Genomic DNA, 20,517 nt, shown 5'->3' with positions numbered 1-20,517 from the left:
CTGCACAAGCAATTGTAGCCATTGGTAAGTATTAGGAAGGAAAAGAGCAGGGCACGCTGGAATGGTGCAACAGAGTGTCCTAACCCCAGCACCGGAGAGGTCTGCTTGAAGAAGTAATGGCTCACGTGAGATCTTTAAGGGTGAGCAAGAGTTAGATACTCAAAAGGAGCGTCTGCATTGAAAGGTCCTAAGAAGAATGATCTTAGCACTTTGGAAGAATTGAGAATATGCAGAAAAGGTTCAGTTAAGCCCTTATTGTTTAATTTATTTGAATTAGGTGAATTTTGTGGTTGTTTTTCAATTGAGCTGAACATCTTTAGATTGCATTGCCAGAACCCTTACACTCCCAGCATCTTGTCCAGAATCCCCTTTATTCATGGCTGCCACCTGCCTTCCATGTAGTCGCTTCTGAGGCTTGTCTGCCTCCTCTAGACACCTACTTTATGAGCTTGTTAAAACCTCAGAATTTGAAAATGTATTTTTATTGTGTATTAATTCTAGCATATCTTTAAAGATAAATCAGGGCCAGGTGTGGTGGCTCACACCTGTAATCCTAGCACTTTGGGAGGCCAAGGCAGGAGGATCATTTGAGGCCAGGGGTTTGAGACCAGCCTGGACAAGATAGCAAGACCCCCTCTCTACAAAAAAAAAAATTAGCCAGATATAGTGGCATGCATCTGTAATCCTAGCTATTTGGGAGGCTGAGGCAGGAGGATCACTTGAACCCAGGAGTTGGCATTACAGTGAGCTATCACTGGGCCATTGCACTCCAGCCTGGGTGACAGAACAAGACCCTGTCTCAACAACAACAACAAAAGATAAATCAGTATGCCTGCATACCAGTTTCTTTGCCAGCTATATACCTTCTTCTTGACCTTTTATGTGAAATATTGATACAGCTTTAATTTTTTTAATCTGGAATAAATTCAAGCCTTTTATACTCATTGTAGAACTTTGAGGCTATAGGAAATAATCATTTTTTGTAAGGATGGGCTTTCAACCCTTGAAAATATATTATCTGAAAGATTTTGTGGAATGAAGTTTTTCTACAATTTTTTGTGTTGTTCTTTCAACCGTCAGATGTTGAAATGTTATGGTCTTTTAACCCGTGATTAACTTGTCTGCGTGCCTCAACTCAGTTACTCAGGGGGTTGGTTGTTTTCTCAGCCTTAACTGGTTTATTCCTCTTTCTCTTCAGCAGCTCAAAAGTGCAGAAGAATGATTTTCACAGAAATGTGACTGCATCCCTAACTAAAAATATTGAAAGAAGCATACACTATACTGAAAGAGGAGTGTACTTTAGTGTGGATTCCTGGACCCCGGTGAGAATTTTCTGCTTTATATTGAGAAAGAGGAACATGCTGTTTCTTGGAATATCTTGTTTTAGTCGTCCATGGAAAGTCACCCGGGCAGCATGTGCCAGGCCAGCAAATACCCTTGGCCTCCAAATGTGATTTGTTCCAGGGACACCCTGGGACCTGGGAACCTCTATCAAAGCACATATCATTTTGTCTTGCCATATGTGGATTTGTCTCCTTTGCAAAAAAATGAGTTGTATAACAGGGGACTTTATATTCCCAGCATCTTTCATGGTGCCTGGTATACAACAGGAGCTGATTAAATGCTTCCCCTGGATGGATGAGCAAGTCAGAGCTGGGCATTAGGATGAGCAATCTGTGCGCAGCCTGCTGGTGGGATTAGAGTGGGCAGAGCAGAAGGTGTGGTCCCACCTGCAGGAGCGTTGTACCCTGTGCTTCTCCAGAGCTGGGCTGTCTGGGCTGCCTCGTGGCTCTGGGACAATTCTGCTCTGTTCTGGAGCAGGCCTGGGAAGTATGTTTGGTTCCATGTCACCCACCCATGGGTGAATTTAGAGTTGCATCCCCGTAACTTGGATGAATCTAGTGCCTGGCCAGCTTGCTCAGAGCCACTCCGGTCTGGATTTGTGTCTCTGCAGTAACCACATTAGGAACAATTCAGCATCCCAGGCTGAGGACCTTGTTGTCTCCTAGATTCTCTTGCCTACGGCTCCCAGCACTCTGTGTATGACCTGTCATGCCTGCCAGGCAGCAAATACAGCGGCATCTTAATTTGGGTGTGGTTTAGAGGGCGTCTGTGGCATTCTGGTGGTGTTCCAGTTTATTTGTTTGGGGGGGGGAAAAAGGATATATGCACAAATAAAATTATAGTTGTAGATTGAATGGACTTTAAAAAAATTTTAGTCCATAAAAATTATTTTGTTCCATTGGGTTCTACAGATTAGTACAGACCGTCCTGACGTAGTTGGTTTGGGATAAGTCCTAGCTAACCCTTTTCTTTTCATGCTGGCCCCAACCTCTCAGGCTAAGACTCTACCATCCTCCAGCGTAAGTTGGGGGTACAATCTCACTGTGCAATTGTCTGTCCTAAGTGATCTTACTTGTTGATAAGAATCGATGTTTTATTTTTTTTAGCACTTGTAAAAACTCATTTCTGCCACAAAAGTCCAACACTTTTGACAGGAAATACTAGCTTTGTTGATTATGCTCTGTGTCTTTCTCTGTCTATAATAATCTTTTTATTTCAGGATTCCATATCCTTTATGTACCAGGCTTTGGAAAGGAACTTAAGGACAATGTTCACAGGTGGCTCTCAGGGGTCGCGGAAGCATGTCTCCAGTCCCTTAGCGTCTTACTTCTTGTCATTTCCCTATGCACGGCTTGGGTGGTACGTATAAGTTTATCTAACTTGCGAATGCTTTCATCAGTAAATTCATTTCATTAGTCATTCAGCAACTTTTTAAAATCATACTCATTAGCAACTTATTTTCAAATCGGTTCATCATCAACAAAAGCATTGATTTAGTGGTTGCGTTATTGTTAAGACGAAATGATCTCCTTAAAGTTGGTCAAATATATTTAAATACAAAGAGCTTTCACTTTGCTAGATAATCACAATAAAGTTGTGGTTATTTATAGAATAAATATTCAGAATATTTGTAAAGCTCTGATATTCTTGGAGTCATTACATTTTTATTTTTGCAATCTAATGACATTAGAAAGATATAAGCAGATAGCTGTTATAGTGATTAGAGTATTGTAACTTCATATAGTAAAAGCCTGGTATATCATGCTAATTTTATAAAGAGAATGTTAGGGATTCCTCTGATTTTAAAATTCAACCCAAACTGGGCCCAACTGACTTTTCTGGAGGTTTTGGTGAAGGCTTATTGTTTTTTTTAAACCACACTCTTTAAATCCGAGTGGCATTGCATTTCCTCTGAACAGTTTTTCAATAGCTCTTCCTTTGGGGGACACTACTGTGGTCAGCGTTAGCACAGGGGACTGGGAGATGAATGCTGCTTTACTGGCCATTGATTTGTGAATAATGGATCTCCTGGGCCGCATTCCTGCAAGATCCAAAAGACAGCCTCCTGCAGGGCTGGTGGCCACACCCAGCCAGCATCCACAAGGCCTTCCCTGGGGGGCCATCACTGGCCAGCATCAGCCTCAGGAGTGCAGAGAACAGCAGCAGCTCCACTGGGGTCCCTGCCCTTTCCACCAGGCATCACAGCCTTGAGAAACTCCTCTTGCTGTTTCCCTCCGTTCTGCCATCTGTTCTTAATGTGGCAGTAAGAGGTCTCTCCAGCCCCAGTAGTGACATTTGAACCTTTGGCTCAGCTTGGCCAGCACTATAACTGGTAGGTCATGGAATTGCATTTAGGCACATCCACTAAATGTGCTGGACATTTCTGTTGGCCCAGTACTAGGCACCCTCTGTAGCTGTGGTTGAAATAAACAGTCTATAACACAAGCTTGTCTTTGATCAGGTTACAAATTGAAACGGGTTGAGCAGATCAGAAAGCGGCCTGTGCCATTGGCTGGAGGGGCTTGGCTGGACGTGAACTTCCTCTCTGTTCTCAGGGCGAGCCCCGGGTTGTGCTTCGGCTACCCTGGGTGTCGCATCTGAGCCATGATGCTTCGTGCAGATACTTTTCATCTGCTCAGGTTATGTGATCCAGAGATGCTCAGAGGCCGTGATTTGTCCATTTTTGTTTTGTTTTTCCCCTTGGAGAGTGAGACTGAATCACAAACAGTACAGTCTCAGAAGTGAATGTTCAATAGTCATGACAGATGGAAAAATCAGTGAGAGAAAGTTAAAGCCCTGGATTCTAGGCAGGAAAGAAACAGGAGGCAGTCTTAACCCTAGTGCTCAGTGGCACTGCCGTGGGTCCCTTCTCTTCACTAAGGGCAATGACCTCGGCTGACCTCAACCAGGATGGGCACGGTGACCTTGTGGTGGGCGCACCAGGCTACAGCCACCCTGGCCACGTGCAGGTGGGGCGTGTGTACCTCATCTACGGCAATGACCTGGGCCTGCCCCCCGTCGACCTGGACCTAGACAAGGAGGCCCACGGGATCCTCGAGGGCTTCCAGGTGAGACACCATCTCATGTTTTCTCTTTCAGTGGTCAGTAAGTCACTGCTTGCATCTTGTGGCAAATTCTCCAGGGTGAATAATCAATAATGAATAATTACCATAACAAACAGCTGGTGGCCTACATGCATGTCATACTTTTTATTCTTCAAATTCTGTTCATGTCATTTATCTCATTAACTTTGAGTGTGTAGTCTAACGCCTTCCAAAAACATGCATGCTCTTTAGAACTGCTTCCAGAGGCCAAATGGGATATGATTTCTTGATAATACAAACCTCTTTATACTTACAAAACTTTCTAAAAAATTTAGAGTCACAGAGAAGTTGTAAAGACAGTGCAAAGAGTTCCCATATGCCTTTACCCATTTTCCCTGTGTTAACATCTTACATATTTATGGTACACTTGTCAAAAATAAAAAACTAACATTGGTACATTGCTAGTAACTAAACTCTAGACTTTGTTCAGATTGCATTCTTTGGCTTTAAGTGGTTACTTATCACCAGAAACAAATCCATAGTGACTATACAAATGTTCCTCACGGAGTCTGAGCATTAATTCTTGGAAGTGCGGGGTCCCGAAGGGTTTCCAAACATTAGAGGGATTAGCCCTTATGGCAGAAATAACGGGGGGCAGGCAGAGCCCTGCTGCTAGTCACAGATGAGTGCAGGGGCTTTTGGTGACCCTGGCCTGGTGCTGCATGCTGTGAGTATCAAGCACCAGGGGAAGGAAATGTAGTCTTTGGGTCAGATTGTGGTTCTTGCCCTGGGGAAGCCATGTAACCTTTCGCTGTGAAGTTAATGCTGTGAAGAGGGCCAGGCGTGGTGGCTCACGCCTGTAATCCTAGCACTCTGGGAGGCCGAGGCGGGAGGATCGCTCGAGCTCAGGAGTTGGGGACCAGCCTGAGCAAGAGCAAGACCCCTTCTCTACTAAAAATAGACAAAATTAGCTGGGCAACTAAAAATAGAAAAAATTAGCCAGTCTTGGTGGCTCATGCCTGTAATCGTAGCACTCTGGGAGGCCCAGGTGGGAGGATCCCTTCAAGTCAGGAGTTCGAGACCAGGAGTTTGAGACTAGCATGAGCTAAAGTGAGACCCCTCAGCTCTACTAAAAACAGAAAAAATTAGCCAGGCATGATGATGCGCGTCTGTAGTCCCAGCTACCCTGGAGGCTGAGGAAGGAGGATCACTTGAGCCCAGGAGTTTGAGGTTGCTGTGAGCTGGGCTGACGCCACGGCACTCTAGCCCGGGAAACAGAGCGAGTCTGCCTCAAAAAAAAAAGTGCTGTGAAGAGAAGAGAAGATGGCACACCTGACCATACATTAAAAGATAAAAAGTATAATGGTTTATGATCTAGTTTAGGCTCTGCTGAAAGGAGCCCTGAATCCAACATGTATAAACACGTTGACTGGTGAGTGTGTAAAGTCACACAGTCCCAGAGGGACAGCATTTTCTGGAGCCTTCTGACACTGCACAAGAAATTTCTAAAATAAACCAATCCGGTTGCTTCTTACCTCTCTACAAAGCCCTTCCCCTGTCAGACCGTTGTGTAAAGCACAATCCTTTGGGCTGATACAGGCAGGGAATGAGAGAGGCAGCTCCTTCCCGTGGGTGACGAACTCTCTCAAAGAGCACTTGGGCAAGGAAGGAGGTGGCTCCATGCCCTCCTCCCCCAGTGACCTTCCATAATTTGGAGGATGGCAGGAAGATTGCAGCAAGATTAAGGCACGGACTCGGGATGGGGATCCTGCCCTCTGGCCCTGGCTGCAGCGACACGCTCCGTGTCCTCATGTATACCACGGAGAATTAGGGTACGTGTCTCAAGGACTTGTCGGCTTTAAACTTCTGTGCTCCCTGGGAGTGACCGGCCGACCTGCAGAGGGGCCGGATGGTGCAGCTGGTGTTGATGAGACAAACTGGTCCTCAGTGGTTATTGGTCCCCACGCTGCCCCCGCGTGCTTTGTGTCCCCAAGCAATCTTCTCTTGTTTATCAAGTTTCTGCCTGGTGAAAGGGGCAGTGCCCACAGATGCCATTGCACACGGGCGTGGAGAGATTAGCCAACATATAATGAATGTGGGCGCTCGGGCATGCGTGTTATGTAGCAAGCACCACCATGTGAAAAGCTATTCATTGTTATGTAAGCTGTGAAAGAATTGAAGGAGCTAATTATTGCTTTTAGGTCTGGCCTGATTCTAGACAGTAGGAGAAGAAAGATCTATAAAATCCACCTTGGAAGAAAATTGTACCTGAAGAGAGTTTTTCCATCTGTAAACTGTGAAAGTAGGGATCATAACTGCCTACCTTAATCCATGAAAAGTGCTTAGAACAGTGTCTACAGCAGCACGGTCTTGTGGGACTCCCTGCAATGACAGGAACGCTCTATAGCTGCGCTGTCCACTGTGGGAGCCACTGAACACAGGCTTTTGGGTATTTGAAATGTGGCTATTGCAACTGAGGAAATGAGTGTTAGATTTTATTTAATGTTAATTATTTGGCTAGTGGCAACCACCTTGAACAGCATGACTCTAGAACATCCTGACTACTCGATAAATGTTAGCTGCTGTTGTGTGATTATTATTTCAGATGCTTTCAAAGATAAGTTTGATGCTTAATGTGGGGTGGAGTCTATGCAAGATTATTTTCTACAAACCTAGAACTTGTAACAATCTACCCTCTTCTTTCTGGCGTCTCCACTTCCCCTCAAGGCAGATGGATGTGCCAAAAATATCCTCAGGGCAGAGCTGCCCAACTGACGTGTTGCAGATGTGTTACAGGTTGCTGTGGTTTTGTGCCTCGGTCTTTGGGTGACAGAGGTCCCCGGGCCTCTCTGTCGCAGGGAGTCAGGAGTGCTCTTCTGCAGGCTGTGGCGTAGCCCAGGGGAAGTAACCTGTGCCTCTTCAGCCCTCAGGTCGGTTTGGCTCAGCCTTGGCCGTGCTGGACTTTAACAAGGATGGTGTTCCCGACCTGGCCGTGGGAGCCCCCTCGGTGGACTCCGAGCGTCTCACGTACAAGGTAAGGTTGCTGGTGGGGGACACGGGGAGGAGAAGGGGCCCCGCACTGGGGGAGCCGTTGGAGCAAAGCAGATGGCCAGCGTGCCAGGCAGAGAATTTGTGGGTCCTTGCCGTGACCTTGGGTTCCCTTGTAGCACCTGTTCCTGCCTCCCTGGCCTATTTTGGCCTCACAGTTTCCAAATTCCACCAGGTACTTTGCTCTTTTTTCCCTTTTCCATGATGCCGAATGTCAGTGGCAGCAGACAGAAATCCTGGCTAATCTGGTCATCACGGCAGGAGGTGACTTCCCGGGGTCCTTTCCTCTCGGAATCCAGCCCATTGCCTGCTGCCTTGCCAAGGCAGAGGTCCTGGGCCCTGGCCCCCAGGGCTCCTTCCCACGTGTGCTTCATACGACAGCGACAGCGGGGCCCAAGCGTCAGGCGCCTTGTGCGACCACGAGGTCAAAGGCCCTGCATCGCCCGCTGCTCTCTGCAGGCCCCTCCTGCCCCTTCCTCCTCGTGCTTCATTTCTAGACATGCCACCGATCTGTCACTTCCTGAACCCAGCAGGCTACCTCACTTTAGGAACCGTTGCTCACATGGCATCCTCCTCCTGAAAAGCCCGTTCTCTTCTGTCTCCCTTTAGGAGTGACATGTCACTTCTTGCAGGAAATGTCACCTAACCCCTGGGTGAGGCCACTGCTACATTGTCCTCATGTAGCATCCTGTGCCTGCACCCACTGTAGCCCCTTCCATACCGCGGTGTTGTAATTACCTGCCTGCCAGCTTTGCGGGAGGACAGAGCTTGGTCTTTTTGTCATCGTGTACCTAGTACGTGGCTCATGATGGAACATAATTGCTTATAGATGAATGGGGATGGAGACAGGCACGTTGTAAGAGGAACTGATTCATAACACAGCATAATAGCGTGTGTCCCCAGGTGAACGAATGGCACGTGGTGTGTTTAGTGTTCAGAGGTACAATAGGCTGGGGCGGGGAAGAGCCAGAAACCGCACTGGCCTTGAAGTGGGGAGTTGAGTGAGTCATTCTGCAAACTCACGGCACCATTATCTATGGCAGATGCTGAGCAAGACCCTGGGGAGGCAAGGATGAAAATGACACGGTTTCTGCTTTGGGGGCTTGCATAGTCTGATGGAAGTGACAGGCTTTAAAGAAAATTCCTTTCAGCCCAGCAGCAGCGCACAGGATCGGTTTCTGTCGGTCATTAACCTCCCAACCATCAGGAATGATGGTGATTTATTTCATTGTCTTGCTATTATTTAAGGTTCTTGGGTCACCACCCGATCCTCATGGTCTGTCTGCTGTCCTTGTCTAGGGTGCAGTGTACGTCTACTTTGGCTCCAAACAAAGAAGAATGTCTTCTCCCCCTAACATCACCATCTCTTGCCAGGTATGTTTACCGTGTTAGCCAGGTGCAGGAATCTAGAACTTGCTGCATCCTGATTGCCTCCAAGGCTGGGTAAAACATGCTTTCCTGGTTTCCTCTTAAGGCCGTCTACTGTAACCTGGGCTGGACGCTCTTGGCTGCCGACGTGAACGGAGACAGCGAGCCGGATCTGGTGATTGGCTCCCCTTTTGCACCAGGTGGAGGGAAGCAGAAGGGAATTGTGGCTGCATTTTATTCTGACCCCGGCCGGAGCGACAAAGGTAGTGCCCGACGGGGGGATGGACAGAGACCTTCTAGTGCCCTGTGTGGTCTGCGATGACTTCTGCGTATGGGTTTATGTTCTTTCTCCTCATTCTGTATCATTTTACCAAAATTTCCTAACAGTCCCTCACTGTTAGAGATGTGGCGAGTGACATGCATAGATTCACTGAATATACAAACAGTGATCCAACTTCTAGAGCCAGATCCAAAGAAGGCCAATAGGCTACTCCCATAGTGTCCCATGTAAGTAGAAACACAGGGGCGGCATAGGACCAGAAATATCCCTGTGGTGGTCTTGACTTGTCCCAAGAAGGGCCTTTTAAAACAGCATCCTCCACTCCACAGAAGTGAACTCTGGAAATGTATTTAATACTTCTTCTGTGAAGTGTGAGATCCAATTCTGACGTCAGAGTGCCGGATCAGCATGGAGACATTTAAGAGTTCTGGAAGAAACTCGGCAGAACAAACCCATTTCTCGCTAGCCTAAAAAAAGGACTCATTCTTTCCATCCCAGTAGTCTCCCCACTTACAGTAAAAGGGACTGGTCACTTCTTTAGAAAAGCTGAACGTGGGGGCAGCCGACTGGACGGTGAGCGGTGAGGAGGACTACGCCTGGTTTGGATACTCCCTTCACAGCGTCGGTGTGGACAACAGGACCTTGCTGGTGGTCGGGAGCCCGACCTGGAAGAATGCCAGCAGGTGAGGCTGGTGCCGGTGCCTGCTGCTGTGGGAACCCACCGAGTGTGGGGCTCAGGGAATGGGGCTGAGACATTCTCGCCCTTCGAAGGAACAGCCAAGACTCTGGGGCAAGGCTGCAGATTCTCCTTGGAAGTTTAAAAATGCAAAAGACAAGTATATTGGGCTGCCATAACCAAGTACCACAGACTGGGGAGGCTTAAATAACAGAAATTTATTTTCTCACAGTTCTGGAAGCTTAGAAGTCCGAGATCAAGGTGTCGGCAGGGTTAGTTTCTCTGAGGCCTCTCTCCTTGGCTTGCAGATGGCCATCCCTCCCTGTGTCCTCACTGCATGTGTCTGTGTCCTCATCTCTTCTTATAAGGACACCAACCATATTGGATTAGGGCCCACCACAATGACCTCATTTTAACTTTAATTGCCTCTTTAAAGACCCTATCTGTAGGCTGGGCGCGGTGGCTCACACCTGTAATCCTAGCACTCCGGGAGGCCGAGGCGGGTGGATCGCTTGAGGTCAGGAGTTCAAGACCAGCCTGAGCAAGAGTGAGACCCTGTCTCTGCTAAAAATAGAAAGAAATTATCTGGCCAACTAAAATTATATATAGAAAAAAAATTAGCCGGGCATGGTGGCGCATGCCTGTAGTCCCAGCTACTCGGGAGGCTGAGGCAGGAGGATCGCTTAAGCCCAGGAGTTTGAGGTTGCTGTGAGCTAGGCTGACGCCACAGCACTCACTCTAGCCCGGGCAACAGAGCAAGACTCTGTCTCCCCCCCCCAAAAAAAAAAAACCCTATCTCTACATGCAGTCACGTTCTGAGATGCTACAGGAGTTTGGGGGAACACGGTGTTCAGCCACAACAATGGGTCTCCGTGTGTTGGCTGTCAGTCGGGCAGAATGCTGGGTGTGGCATCTGGAGAGCCTGGATGTTGGGGGTAACTCCGACAGCCCCCACATGTCCAGACCTAGGATCACAGGGACAGAGAGCATGCAGGGAGGCCTGGCTGGGGTGAGGTGTGTTTCCTTTCCTTGGACCTGAATACCTGGCGACCTGAATACCTGGCCACTCTTAATCCTGTGCCCTGGCTTCTGTGTGCTTCATTCTAGGCCGGGCCATTTGTACCACAGCCGTGATGAGAAAAAGAGCCTTGGCAGGGTGTATGGCTACTTCCCCCCAAACTGCCAGAGCTGGTTCACCATTTCCGGAGACAAGGTATGGCAAGCCCTTCCTCCCCAGGAGAGTGGACACTGCCGAGGAAGCTTTCTCAGCTCTGCAGTACTGATCTATTGTGTTTCACAGGCCATGGGGAAACTGGGCACCTCCCTGTCCAGTGGCCGTGTCATGGTGAATGGGACGCTGACGCAAGTGCTGCTGGTCGGGGCCCCGACTCACGGTACGCCACGCCCACTGATACAATCCACCAACATTGTTCAGATTTTCCCATTTTTATTTCACTTGTATTTTGTCCACCCAATTTGTGGGGGCCAGTCCCAAATAAAAATGTGGGGCCCCTTGTTAAAAGATTGTTAAGAATTTCAAGTCAGTGACAGGACTGCATGAAGCCAAATAGGGCCTTTCTAAACACAGTGCCTTGGTGACTACATAGGGCACACACCCAGAGGACCACCGGCCCCGCCAACCCACAATGCCGTTATGTCTTTTGGAGAAGGTACTCATTTCTGAAATCAAAGTTGTGTTCCAGATGATTACATTTATAGGCAAAAATCTAACAATTAACTTTGTTTTGAATTTATTCAAAATTCATTAATTGAAAAACCATTTATGGAGTGCTTGGGCAGAACCAAGCTGCATGCTAGTACAGTGGATAGAAAGACAAAGACATGGACCTGTCACTTATGCAACTGACAGCCTGATGCAGGAGACCCAAAAGTTAATAGAAAACGCTGCTGCCCTGTGACACGTGCCAGGAAGGCCCTGGACGTGGTGTGGGAGTGCGAGTTGGTGGCACCTACTCTAGACCAGAGAGGTTAGGAAAGGCTTCCCAGAGGACGGGACACTGGAGCCAAATTCTGAAGGATGGGCAGGAGTGGCTGGCAGAGGGGCGTGAACAGAGAGAGCAAGGGTGTGGGGGAGGGGTGTCTTTTCCAGGCAGAGAACACATCATGTCCAAAGGCCCAGATTTAAGAAGTATAATGGGCTGTGGTTTAAGTTAATTATGGACAAAGTGTGGGTGAAAAGGGGAAAGTGGCCTGAGATATCACTGGACCCCTAAGTAGGAGTTAGATTGCATAGGGCCTTGTGAAGCGTTTTGACTCCATCTGAAGTCCCCTAACATTTAGACGCATAAGTCAGGGGAGTGACACAGGCAGTTTGTGATGTACGAAAAAAACGGCTCGGTGGCTCATGCCTGTAATCCTAGCGCTTTGGGAGGCCAAGGTGGGAGGATCACTTGTGGCCAGGAGTTTGAGACCAGGCTAAGCACGAGTGAGATCTCGTCTCTACAGAAAAATAGAAAAAATTAGCCAAAAAAGTGGTGGTTGTGTGGAGGATGTGTTAGAAGGGGGTAAGACTGGAAGAAGGAACACCTGTTTGTTGGGAAATCATTGAGCTCCTGCAATGTTGGTCTTAGACCCAAGCTAGCTGGGCCTTCCTAACCGTCAGGGCTGACCAGCACCGAAACCAACTGCCCTGTGTGATTCTGAGTGATCTGCATCGCCTGAGGTACACAAGCACGGAGCAAGAATAGGATTCTATTCAATGTTCTACATCTTCATTCGTGTGATGCGAGCAGGTACTGTGGTTCATTTCAGATGACGTGTCTAAAATGGCATTCCTGACCATGACCTTGCATCAAGGTGGAACAACTCGGATGTATGCGCTCACACCAGACACACAGCCCCTGCTGCTCAGCACCTTCAGTGGAGACCGCCGCTTCTCGCGATTTGGTGGAGTTCTGCACTTGAGTGACCTGGATAATGATGGCTTAGGTAAGAAAGCAACAAGGCCTTTTGCCAAGAATGGAATCCCTTTGCCCCAGTGGATCAGTCCCCTAATTGGATAATCTAGAGGATCTGCCCTTATAATTGACAGCCCAGTGACCCAAGGACCTTTAGATAGATTTTGAATCAGGTAAGACCAGAGCTGGATGTACAAGAGTGAGTTGCACTTCTTGAAGATGGTAACATGAGAGTCACCCATGATAATTGTTACTGATGAATGATGAAGGAGGAAACAAAAGCCTTTGACTTTGTGAGGGTGCAATCAGGGCACATTATTCAAAGGAGACACTGATATTTGCAGGAGCTTGGGTTAGGATCCAGTACTGGAACAAGGAAAGGATGATAGTGAGGAGTCAGATCCTTCCTTCTGCCGGTTTTTATTGTTTACAGATGAAATCATCATGGCAGCCCCGCTGAGGATTTCAGATGTAACCTCTGGACTGATTGGGGGAGAAGATGGCCGAGTTTATGTATATAATGGCACACAGGCCACCCTTGGTGACATGACAGGCAAATGTAAATCATGGATAACTCCATGTCCAGAAGAAAAGGTAAAGTGTTTTGCAAAATTCTATACCTCATTGGGGAAGGATCTCTAATTGCTGATTCCTCGTTAACTCACATCCACTGTGAAACTCTTGGAATTTTTACCTGAACTCAGAGGTCCTGGGGCAGGACACAATCATTTGCCTGTGTTTTGTAAGCACCAGCTGTCTGCAGTTCTTGTAGTTCTGCAGTGTTTGTCCCTAGAGCTAAAGTCCCACAGGACTTGGTGTTATGTTGGTCCCTGGTCACAGCCTGCCACTGCTTTGTTAGGGGCCCACAGCAGAAGAAAGAAGACAGACCACAGCCATTGCAGTTTCATTAAAACTTCCACTCTTTTTTTTTTTTTTCATCATGCTTCCCTCATTTGGTAAAAATTTTCATTCTCTTGCTTCTTGTTTTATTGCTTTATTCCATGAGTTTCCTTAAGTTACATTTCCTGGACCTAAACTATCTGACCATTATCCTTTTAATTTAAAAATTATTTTTTTCAGGATGAATCCATTGTAGGGTATCAAAAAAAATTATTTTTTGGCTGGGTACAGTGGTTCATACCTGCAACCCCAACACTTTGGGAGGCCAAGGCTGGAGGATCCCTTGAGGCCAGTTTGAGACCAGTCTGGGCAACATAGTGAGATTCCCCATCTCTACAAGAAATAAGAAAAATTAGCTGACCGTGATGGTGTGTGCCTGTAGTCCCAGCTACTCAGGAGGCTGAGGTGGGAGGATTGCTTGAGCCCAGGAGTTTTAGGCTGCAGTGAGCTATGACTGCACCACTGCACTCCAGCTTGGGCAACAGAGCGAGGCCCTGTCTCTTTAAAAAAAAATTATTTTTTAACTTGCAAAATTAATGAAAGTTCACTGTGAAAATTGTAGAGAATATGAAAAAGTACAAGATGAAATTTAAAAATTATCTACCCAGAATTCTGCTCTGCACAGCTAATGCCTATTAATCTTTAGAGTGGATCCTTCTTGTACTTTTTCTATGAATCTTATCACTACCATTTATTGTGCATTTACTATGCACATGCTAAGTACTATGTATATAATTTAATCCACATCAAAGCTATGAAGTTGGTATTATGCCCATTTACAGATAAAGAAAGTGAAGTCAGAGAGGAAGTTTATTCAAGGTCACACTGCTAGGAAGTGGCAGAACAGGGATTTGAACAAAAATCTGATTCTAAAGCCTACTTTATCTATTCATTCACTCATTCATTTTAAAGACAGGCTCTAGCTCTCTCACCCAAGCTGGAGTGCAGTCATGCGATTATAGCTCACTGCAACCTCGAACACCTGGACTCAAGTGGGCCTTCAGCCTCAGCCTCCCAAAGCGCTGGGATTACAGGTGCAAGCAGCTGCTCGCTCCTGCCTAAAGCCTGTATTTTTTAGAGTCTCGCTCAGTTGCCTGGGCGAGAGTGCCGTGGCATTAGCCTAGCTCATAGGAACCTCAAACTCCTGGGCTTAAGCGATCCTCCTGCCTCAGTCTCCGAGCTGGGACTACAGGCACACACCACCATGGCTGGCTAAATAACTTTTCTACTTTTTTTTAGAGATGATGGGGTCTTGCTCTTGTTCAGGATCAGGCTGGTCTCAAACTCCTGAGCTCCAGAGATCTACCCGTCTCAGCCTACCAGAGTGCTAGGATTACAGGCGTGAGCCACAACACCGGCCAACCTACTCTTAACTATTACACTATGTGTGTGTATATTTTTATTAATAATTGTGATCATATTCATGATTTTGTATACAATTTTGTAACCTGATTTTATCTACTGATATATCAAGAACATTTTTTTATGTTATCTGATATTCTTATACAATATATTTACTGGCTGCCTAATATTTTATCTAGACATAAACTGTAGTTTATTTACCCATTATTTAAGTAATTGTTACTGGTCACTTAGGCCATTTCCAATTTCAGTGTTATAATTAATGATGTGGTAAATATTCACATAAACATTTGTATACATCTGATTATTTTTCTGAGCTATATTCCTATAAGAATTTCTGGGGTCAAAGAGCATGCACATTTGTAAGGTCAATCAAAAAATGTAGAAATATGAATGTAAAGGTGTAATTAAATTTGGTTTACAAAAACTACATAAACAGTAATAACAGTCTCCTTTTCTCCCCTATTTTTTCTTTTAGGCAGAATACGTGTTGATTTCTCCAGAAGTAAGTATTTCTCCTGAAGGACTGAAGAAAGAAAAACTACCAAAAATGCCCTTTTCCCTAATTTTAAACTGGTAAAATACTATAGTATGCTCTCAAAAGCTCATTAACAGAGTCTGTCTTACAGGCAAGCTCAAGGTTTGGGAGCTCTCTGGTCACCGTGAGGTCCAAGGAAAAGGTGAGTACAACGACTGCACTTCTTTAATGACTGTTCTAAGGCTGGGATTTGGTGACCTTGCTTTTTTATTTTAGATTTTATTTTTATTTGAAAAAGAGAGGAACACACAAAGTTACATTCACACATAATCCCATCACTTTTTTTGGAGGGTGAAAAGTTTCCCCACCCCTTACTCCTGATTTATATCATCTACAGCAGGGGTTGACAAACTACAGACCACAGGCCAGCTCCAGTCTGACACCTGTTTTTGTATGGTCATGAACTGAAAATGGTCATTACATGTTTAAATGGTTGAAAAAAAAATCAAAACAATATTTTGTGACATGTGAAATTTATGATATTTAAACTTCAACGTCCATAAAGCTTTATTGAAACATAGCCACACATTTGTTTATACGTTATCTATGGCTGCTAACATGCTACAATGGCAGAACTGATTGGTTGCTTCAGAGACAGATGTCCTACAAAGCCCACAATTTTTATTTTCTGGCCTGTCACAGAAAATGTTGGCCAGCCCTTGCCTGATAGGATAATCATTTTTACTAGTTTGTTGTGTTTTAAGACTTTCAGAGTTTTTATATAACACACACAGACACACCACACACATACTTCTAGTCATTGTTTCATTTTTAGGTACTATATTTTGCCTCCTCCCAGACAAGTACATACAGAGTTACCTGATTCTTTTTAATGGCTGCATAGTATTTTATTGTCTGGATGCATCATATTTTATTTCTTTAGTTCACATTCTCATCGACATTTAGGTTATTTCCATTTTTTTTTTTTACTATTACAGACAATGCTGTAGTGTGCATTCTTGCACCTACATCATTATATGATTGTGCTTTCCCTGTAGGTGAGAATCTTAGAAGTGGGACTGCTACATCAAAGAGTGTACACATTTTAAATTTTAACAGATACAGCAGATTAAAGAGTTCTACCTTAAAACATACCTCTAAACTACTGATTCCATTTATTCATTCATTTTATGACATGACATTGTACAGAACTGTCCTCGGCTTCTGAGAGCTATAAACAAAGAGAAGGCAAAGTCCTTTTTTCTTGAGAAATAAGATTTATACACGTGGGAAGTTAAATAAAATGCAAATCAGCGTGGGACTGAATGCTAAATAGTGTGAACAATAAGTATTCACTGGGGGATGAAGGCCTGGGGAAACCTTCATAGATTTTAGAGTGTATACCCTAAAATCAGCATTTACTTAGGTAGTGTTGTCACTGTCTCCATATGTCTGAAACCTCTCATGGGACTGCCTTCTGTCACGTGTGAGCCTCAGCAGAGCAGCAACTAGTGAGTGTCATGAGCAGAGTGATACTGAGCACCAGAGAGTTAGACAAGGAAACCTGAGACAGGGTCCTGGCCCCTAGGTGCCTATCATCTAGGTGGGAAAATAAAACACGTCCACAAGACTATCCAGGTCAACATATGATGACCAAGAGCCAAAGGCAGTCAGGCAGCAGCTGCAGTAGAAGTTTGTGCTGGAGTATCAGGGAAGGCTGTGCAGCGCTCAGGGCTCCGCGCTGCATCTGGAAAGATGATTAGACTCTCACTAGGCAGACAGAGAGCAAGAAAAGAAACAAGCGAAGATTTGATTTTAGAAATGGGCATGATTTGACCGGGAAATGGATGGAGAGGAGACTTAGTTCATAGCCAAAGCACAGACAAATTTAGTAAATGAGTAATTCCATAAATAAGAGAGGGAGAAGAAATAACTATTTGGTTCATTTTCCTTTCTCAAGTTTTGATTTTCCCTTTTAATTTACACTGGGGTATTAAGAGAGAATACTAGCAAAGGGCTAAGTATAGTATCTCACAATGGAAAAAGCTCAATACATTTTAGCCAATATTATTATTTCTGGATTTCATCAGTAGTTTTCAAAATAAAATCAGTGAGAAACTGTCACACCTGCTTTGACCAAAACACCATCACGCAGTTTGACCACCCATACCTCATTTGCTACCCTTGTTAGTTCAGTGTAACTTTTGGCAGTTTCAATCAAATCCAACCTTGAAGTATAAAGATTTGCCACCACTGAAAATGTTTAAGATATGTCGTTTGCATTGTACCACAACTAGAATTCTGGAATAAGCATATAGTAAGGTACTTTCCCTTTATTCTTTACGTGCCAGAGAAGGTACTGGGGGTGAACTCCTCAGCTGTGCTTTTTAGAACCTACAGATCTGAGAAAGTGGTATACAAACAAAGGTCAAGAAACATTTAAGTCCAAGCCACGGGATTTTTAGCCAATGTTTTATTCATCTTTACATTTCCAGAGCATAGCACAATGCCTGGACCACAGTAGGAACTTAACAGACGTTGCAAGTGAATCGTGAATTCTGTCCGTATTGTGTTCCCTGCAGAACCAAGTTGTTGTTGCTGCTGGAAGGAGTTCTTTGGGAGCCCGACTGTCTGGGGCACTTCATGTCTATAGCCTCGGCTCAGATTAAAAGTTTCACTCCATTTTCCCGCTCTGCCTCTCCCTTTCATGTGTTGGGTCATCTCCAGGATGAGCATTCTGGCGGACAAAGTGGCATATCAAGTGGAGCTGTGGTACATCCTGAAAAGAGGTGGGGCTCCTAGGAGTAGAGACACGCACTAACAGTACTAGTGAGAAACGGTATAGAGAGAAGAGTATGGGAGTGAGGGATAACCTCACACTCCCAAATCACTTCTCATTTGATACTTTTTTAATGAAGATTATTGCTTTTTCAATGTTTTATATGGTGAAGGACAAATATAAAAACTAAAACTTTATCACCTGTGTCCTCAAATGCTTTTGTAGAGACAGCTGCTCTAACAGTTGATGAACCTAGAGACTCTCCACTAGTTTTAAGTCACTTCATGAGGGGCCTTTGTTGCATGTTTGCCCCAAGTTGTGCCAACAGAACTTGAGCAGAAAGGAGAGATCTGGCCTGAGCCAAAGGCTACTTACTGTAAGGGACAAACTAAGTGAGGGAGCAACAGGAGGAAGCAGGCTTTGGCTTCACTTGATCTTGGGCTATCTTTAGTAGGGTAGAGTTCATCTACCAGTCCCCGCAGTGTGGCACATTTAAGGGAAATGAATGTACTGTACGGTTTCAGCATCACTAAAAATTTGCAGTCATTATCTGTAAAGAGTAACTAGCTTATTATGTATCAATCAGGAAAAAACCCTTTTCTTCTGACCCTAGTAAAGTAATACTAAAAACAGGAGAAAATAACAAATAACGAGCCTTCTCAACTTCTCTAGAGGCAGAGTAGAGACTGGTGAAAAGGAGACAAGAGGAGGAATCAAGCTGAAGAGTAGAAAGTTAAATTAGAAACCAGGGAAAAGCTACTGTGACTAAGATGTAAGCATAAGGTGGGTATATACAGGAAAATAACAGGCATATCCCTACACAGCATTTCTGGATCACTCTCAGACTATCTCATTTTTCTTAAAGAGGTATGTATGCTAGCTGCATGGTACCCTACAGCACAGCAAAAAGCACATAGCAACACTGGTTTCACTTGGGTAATAATTATTGGCAGCTCAACTTACATGAATATTTTTAATTAAAAGGAAGGTTATTTTTAGGGGACCAGAAATTACTTAGCTATATTCCGTTATGAGTTGATAAGTCTAGGTGTGGAACAAACTCTGATGATATGTGACACTGTTTTAGTAAAGGTATGTTTTTCTCAGTACCGGATCTTTTCATTAGACGGATGCATACTTTCATATTGCTATCACCATATAAAATCTTGTGTTTAAACATGATCATTATTTACCTCAAGATTTATGTTTTTCTCAATGCCTGAACATCCCAGATAGCAAGCACCAGGCAGAGAAGGTTAAACTTAAAACCTATAAAGTCAAAGGCAAATTTTCAAGTTTATAGGATATTTAGCAATACTAACCCCATTGTCAAAAACAACGTAAATCATACTCCCACTGTTAAAGGTCAACCTATATAGCAAATATGTAAAAACCTGATGTACAGGAAAAAGAAATATTTGACAATCTAATGTATTATCCCAATAGGTGGACTAAATTTTCATTCTACTGAGTATTAACTATGTAGTTCTAAAGCATTGATTCCAAAATGCTTAATTAAAATGGAAATACTTTGTAGGGTTTTAATTTCTCATTAACACAAATCTGAGCATAACTTTAACTCAAATTTATCTTTATTTCAAGATTATCAGAAGACGTTTACATACTTGCATTTTCTGTCTATCTGCATATGTAACAACTTTCTTCAAGGTTTCAAAATCACAGTTTTATGCCTTTGTATCACAGACCTAAGAGACTAGAATGACTTGAAAATAGCTCAAGAACAAAACTCAGATCTCTGGAGTCTGCATTCCATGCACCATTAGATCACTTCTGTATACTAATGAAAGTGAATCCTAAATTCAAAGTGTGAATTTAATATTTCAATTCCAAAAAATAAAGCTGTGTACAACTCTTGGAATAACTCACTAAAATAAATAGTTTAATATAAAATTTGCTATTTATCAGTCTGTTTATCAAGAATAAAGCTTAGTGTTAATAGCATCCTTAAATGACATTTGTTCTGCCCACATTTCTTACAGGCCTTCCAACGACAGTCTCTGTTATACCTGACATGTCCAACAGGGGATATGTCTCTTACTTGCTCACATAACCCACTGTTTGGTCTTTTATCACCTTACCTTCAAATAGTAGTTACTGTGCTCAGTCTATTATTTTAGTTCAAAATTTAAAACCAATGAACTTCATATTTTTTTGGAATAGGCTGTTTTATCATTTATAAGTTTAATGTCAGAAGCATCCTGCAATCACAAAGCAGAACTAGCTGACATTCTGAAATCATACTTGATCTACAAATTTTATAAACTACTAGTTAATTCCCATTATCAGACTTCTGAGGTAG

At 44.4% G+C, this 20,517-nt stretch overlaps 1 protein-coding gene across 1 annotated transcript in view; it reads left to right on the top strand.

Annotated features, from left to right (window-relative positions):
* Positions 1–18,100, top strand: part of GPLD1 (glycosylphosphatidylinositol specific phospholipase D1) — a 51,950-nt gene extending 33,850 nt beyond the window's left edge. The window contains exons 13-26 of the mRNA XM_045551889.1: positions 1,199–1,322; positions 2,564–2,703; positions 4,226–4,412; positions 7,312–7,422; positions 8,736–8,810; positions 8,911–9,067; positions 9,626–9,767; positions 10,868–10,973; positions 11,061–11,154; positions 12,533–12,709; positions 13,112–13,272; positions 15,419–15,445; positions 15,570–15,620; positions 18,001–18,100. Of these exons, the coding sequence (XP_045407845.1) occupies positions 1,199–1,322; positions 2,564–2,703; positions 4,226–4,412; positions 7,312–7,422; positions 8,736–8,810; positions 8,911–9,067; positions 9,626–9,767; positions 10,868–10,973; positions 11,061–11,154; positions 12,533–12,709; positions 13,112–13,272; positions 15,419–15,445; positions 15,570–15,620; positions 18,001–18,087 (1,639 nt within the window). The 3' untranslated portion in view covers positions 18,088–18,100. The remainder of the gene's footprint in view (positions 1–1,198; positions 1,323–2,563; positions 2,704–4,225; positions 4,413–7,311; positions 7,423–8,735; positions 8,811–8,910; positions 9,068–9,625; positions 9,768–10,867; positions 10,974–11,060; positions 11,155–12,532; positions 12,710–13,111; positions 13,273–15,418; positions 15,446–15,569; positions 15,621–18,000) is intronic.
* Positions 18,101–20,517: the final 2,417 nt, after the last annotated feature.

Source organism: Lemur catta, chromosome 5 (assembly GCF_020740605.2).
Source record: "Lemur catta isolate mLemCat1 chromosome 5, mLemCat1.pri, whole genome shotgun sequence".
In the NCBI taxonomy this organism is placed as follows: domain Eukaryota; kingdom Metazoa; phylum Chordata; class Mammalia; order Primates; family Lemuridae; genus Lemur; species Lemur catta.
The sequence above is the reverse complement of the archived record's forward strand: the minus strand, read 5'-3'. Positions and strand labels throughout refer to the sequence as shown.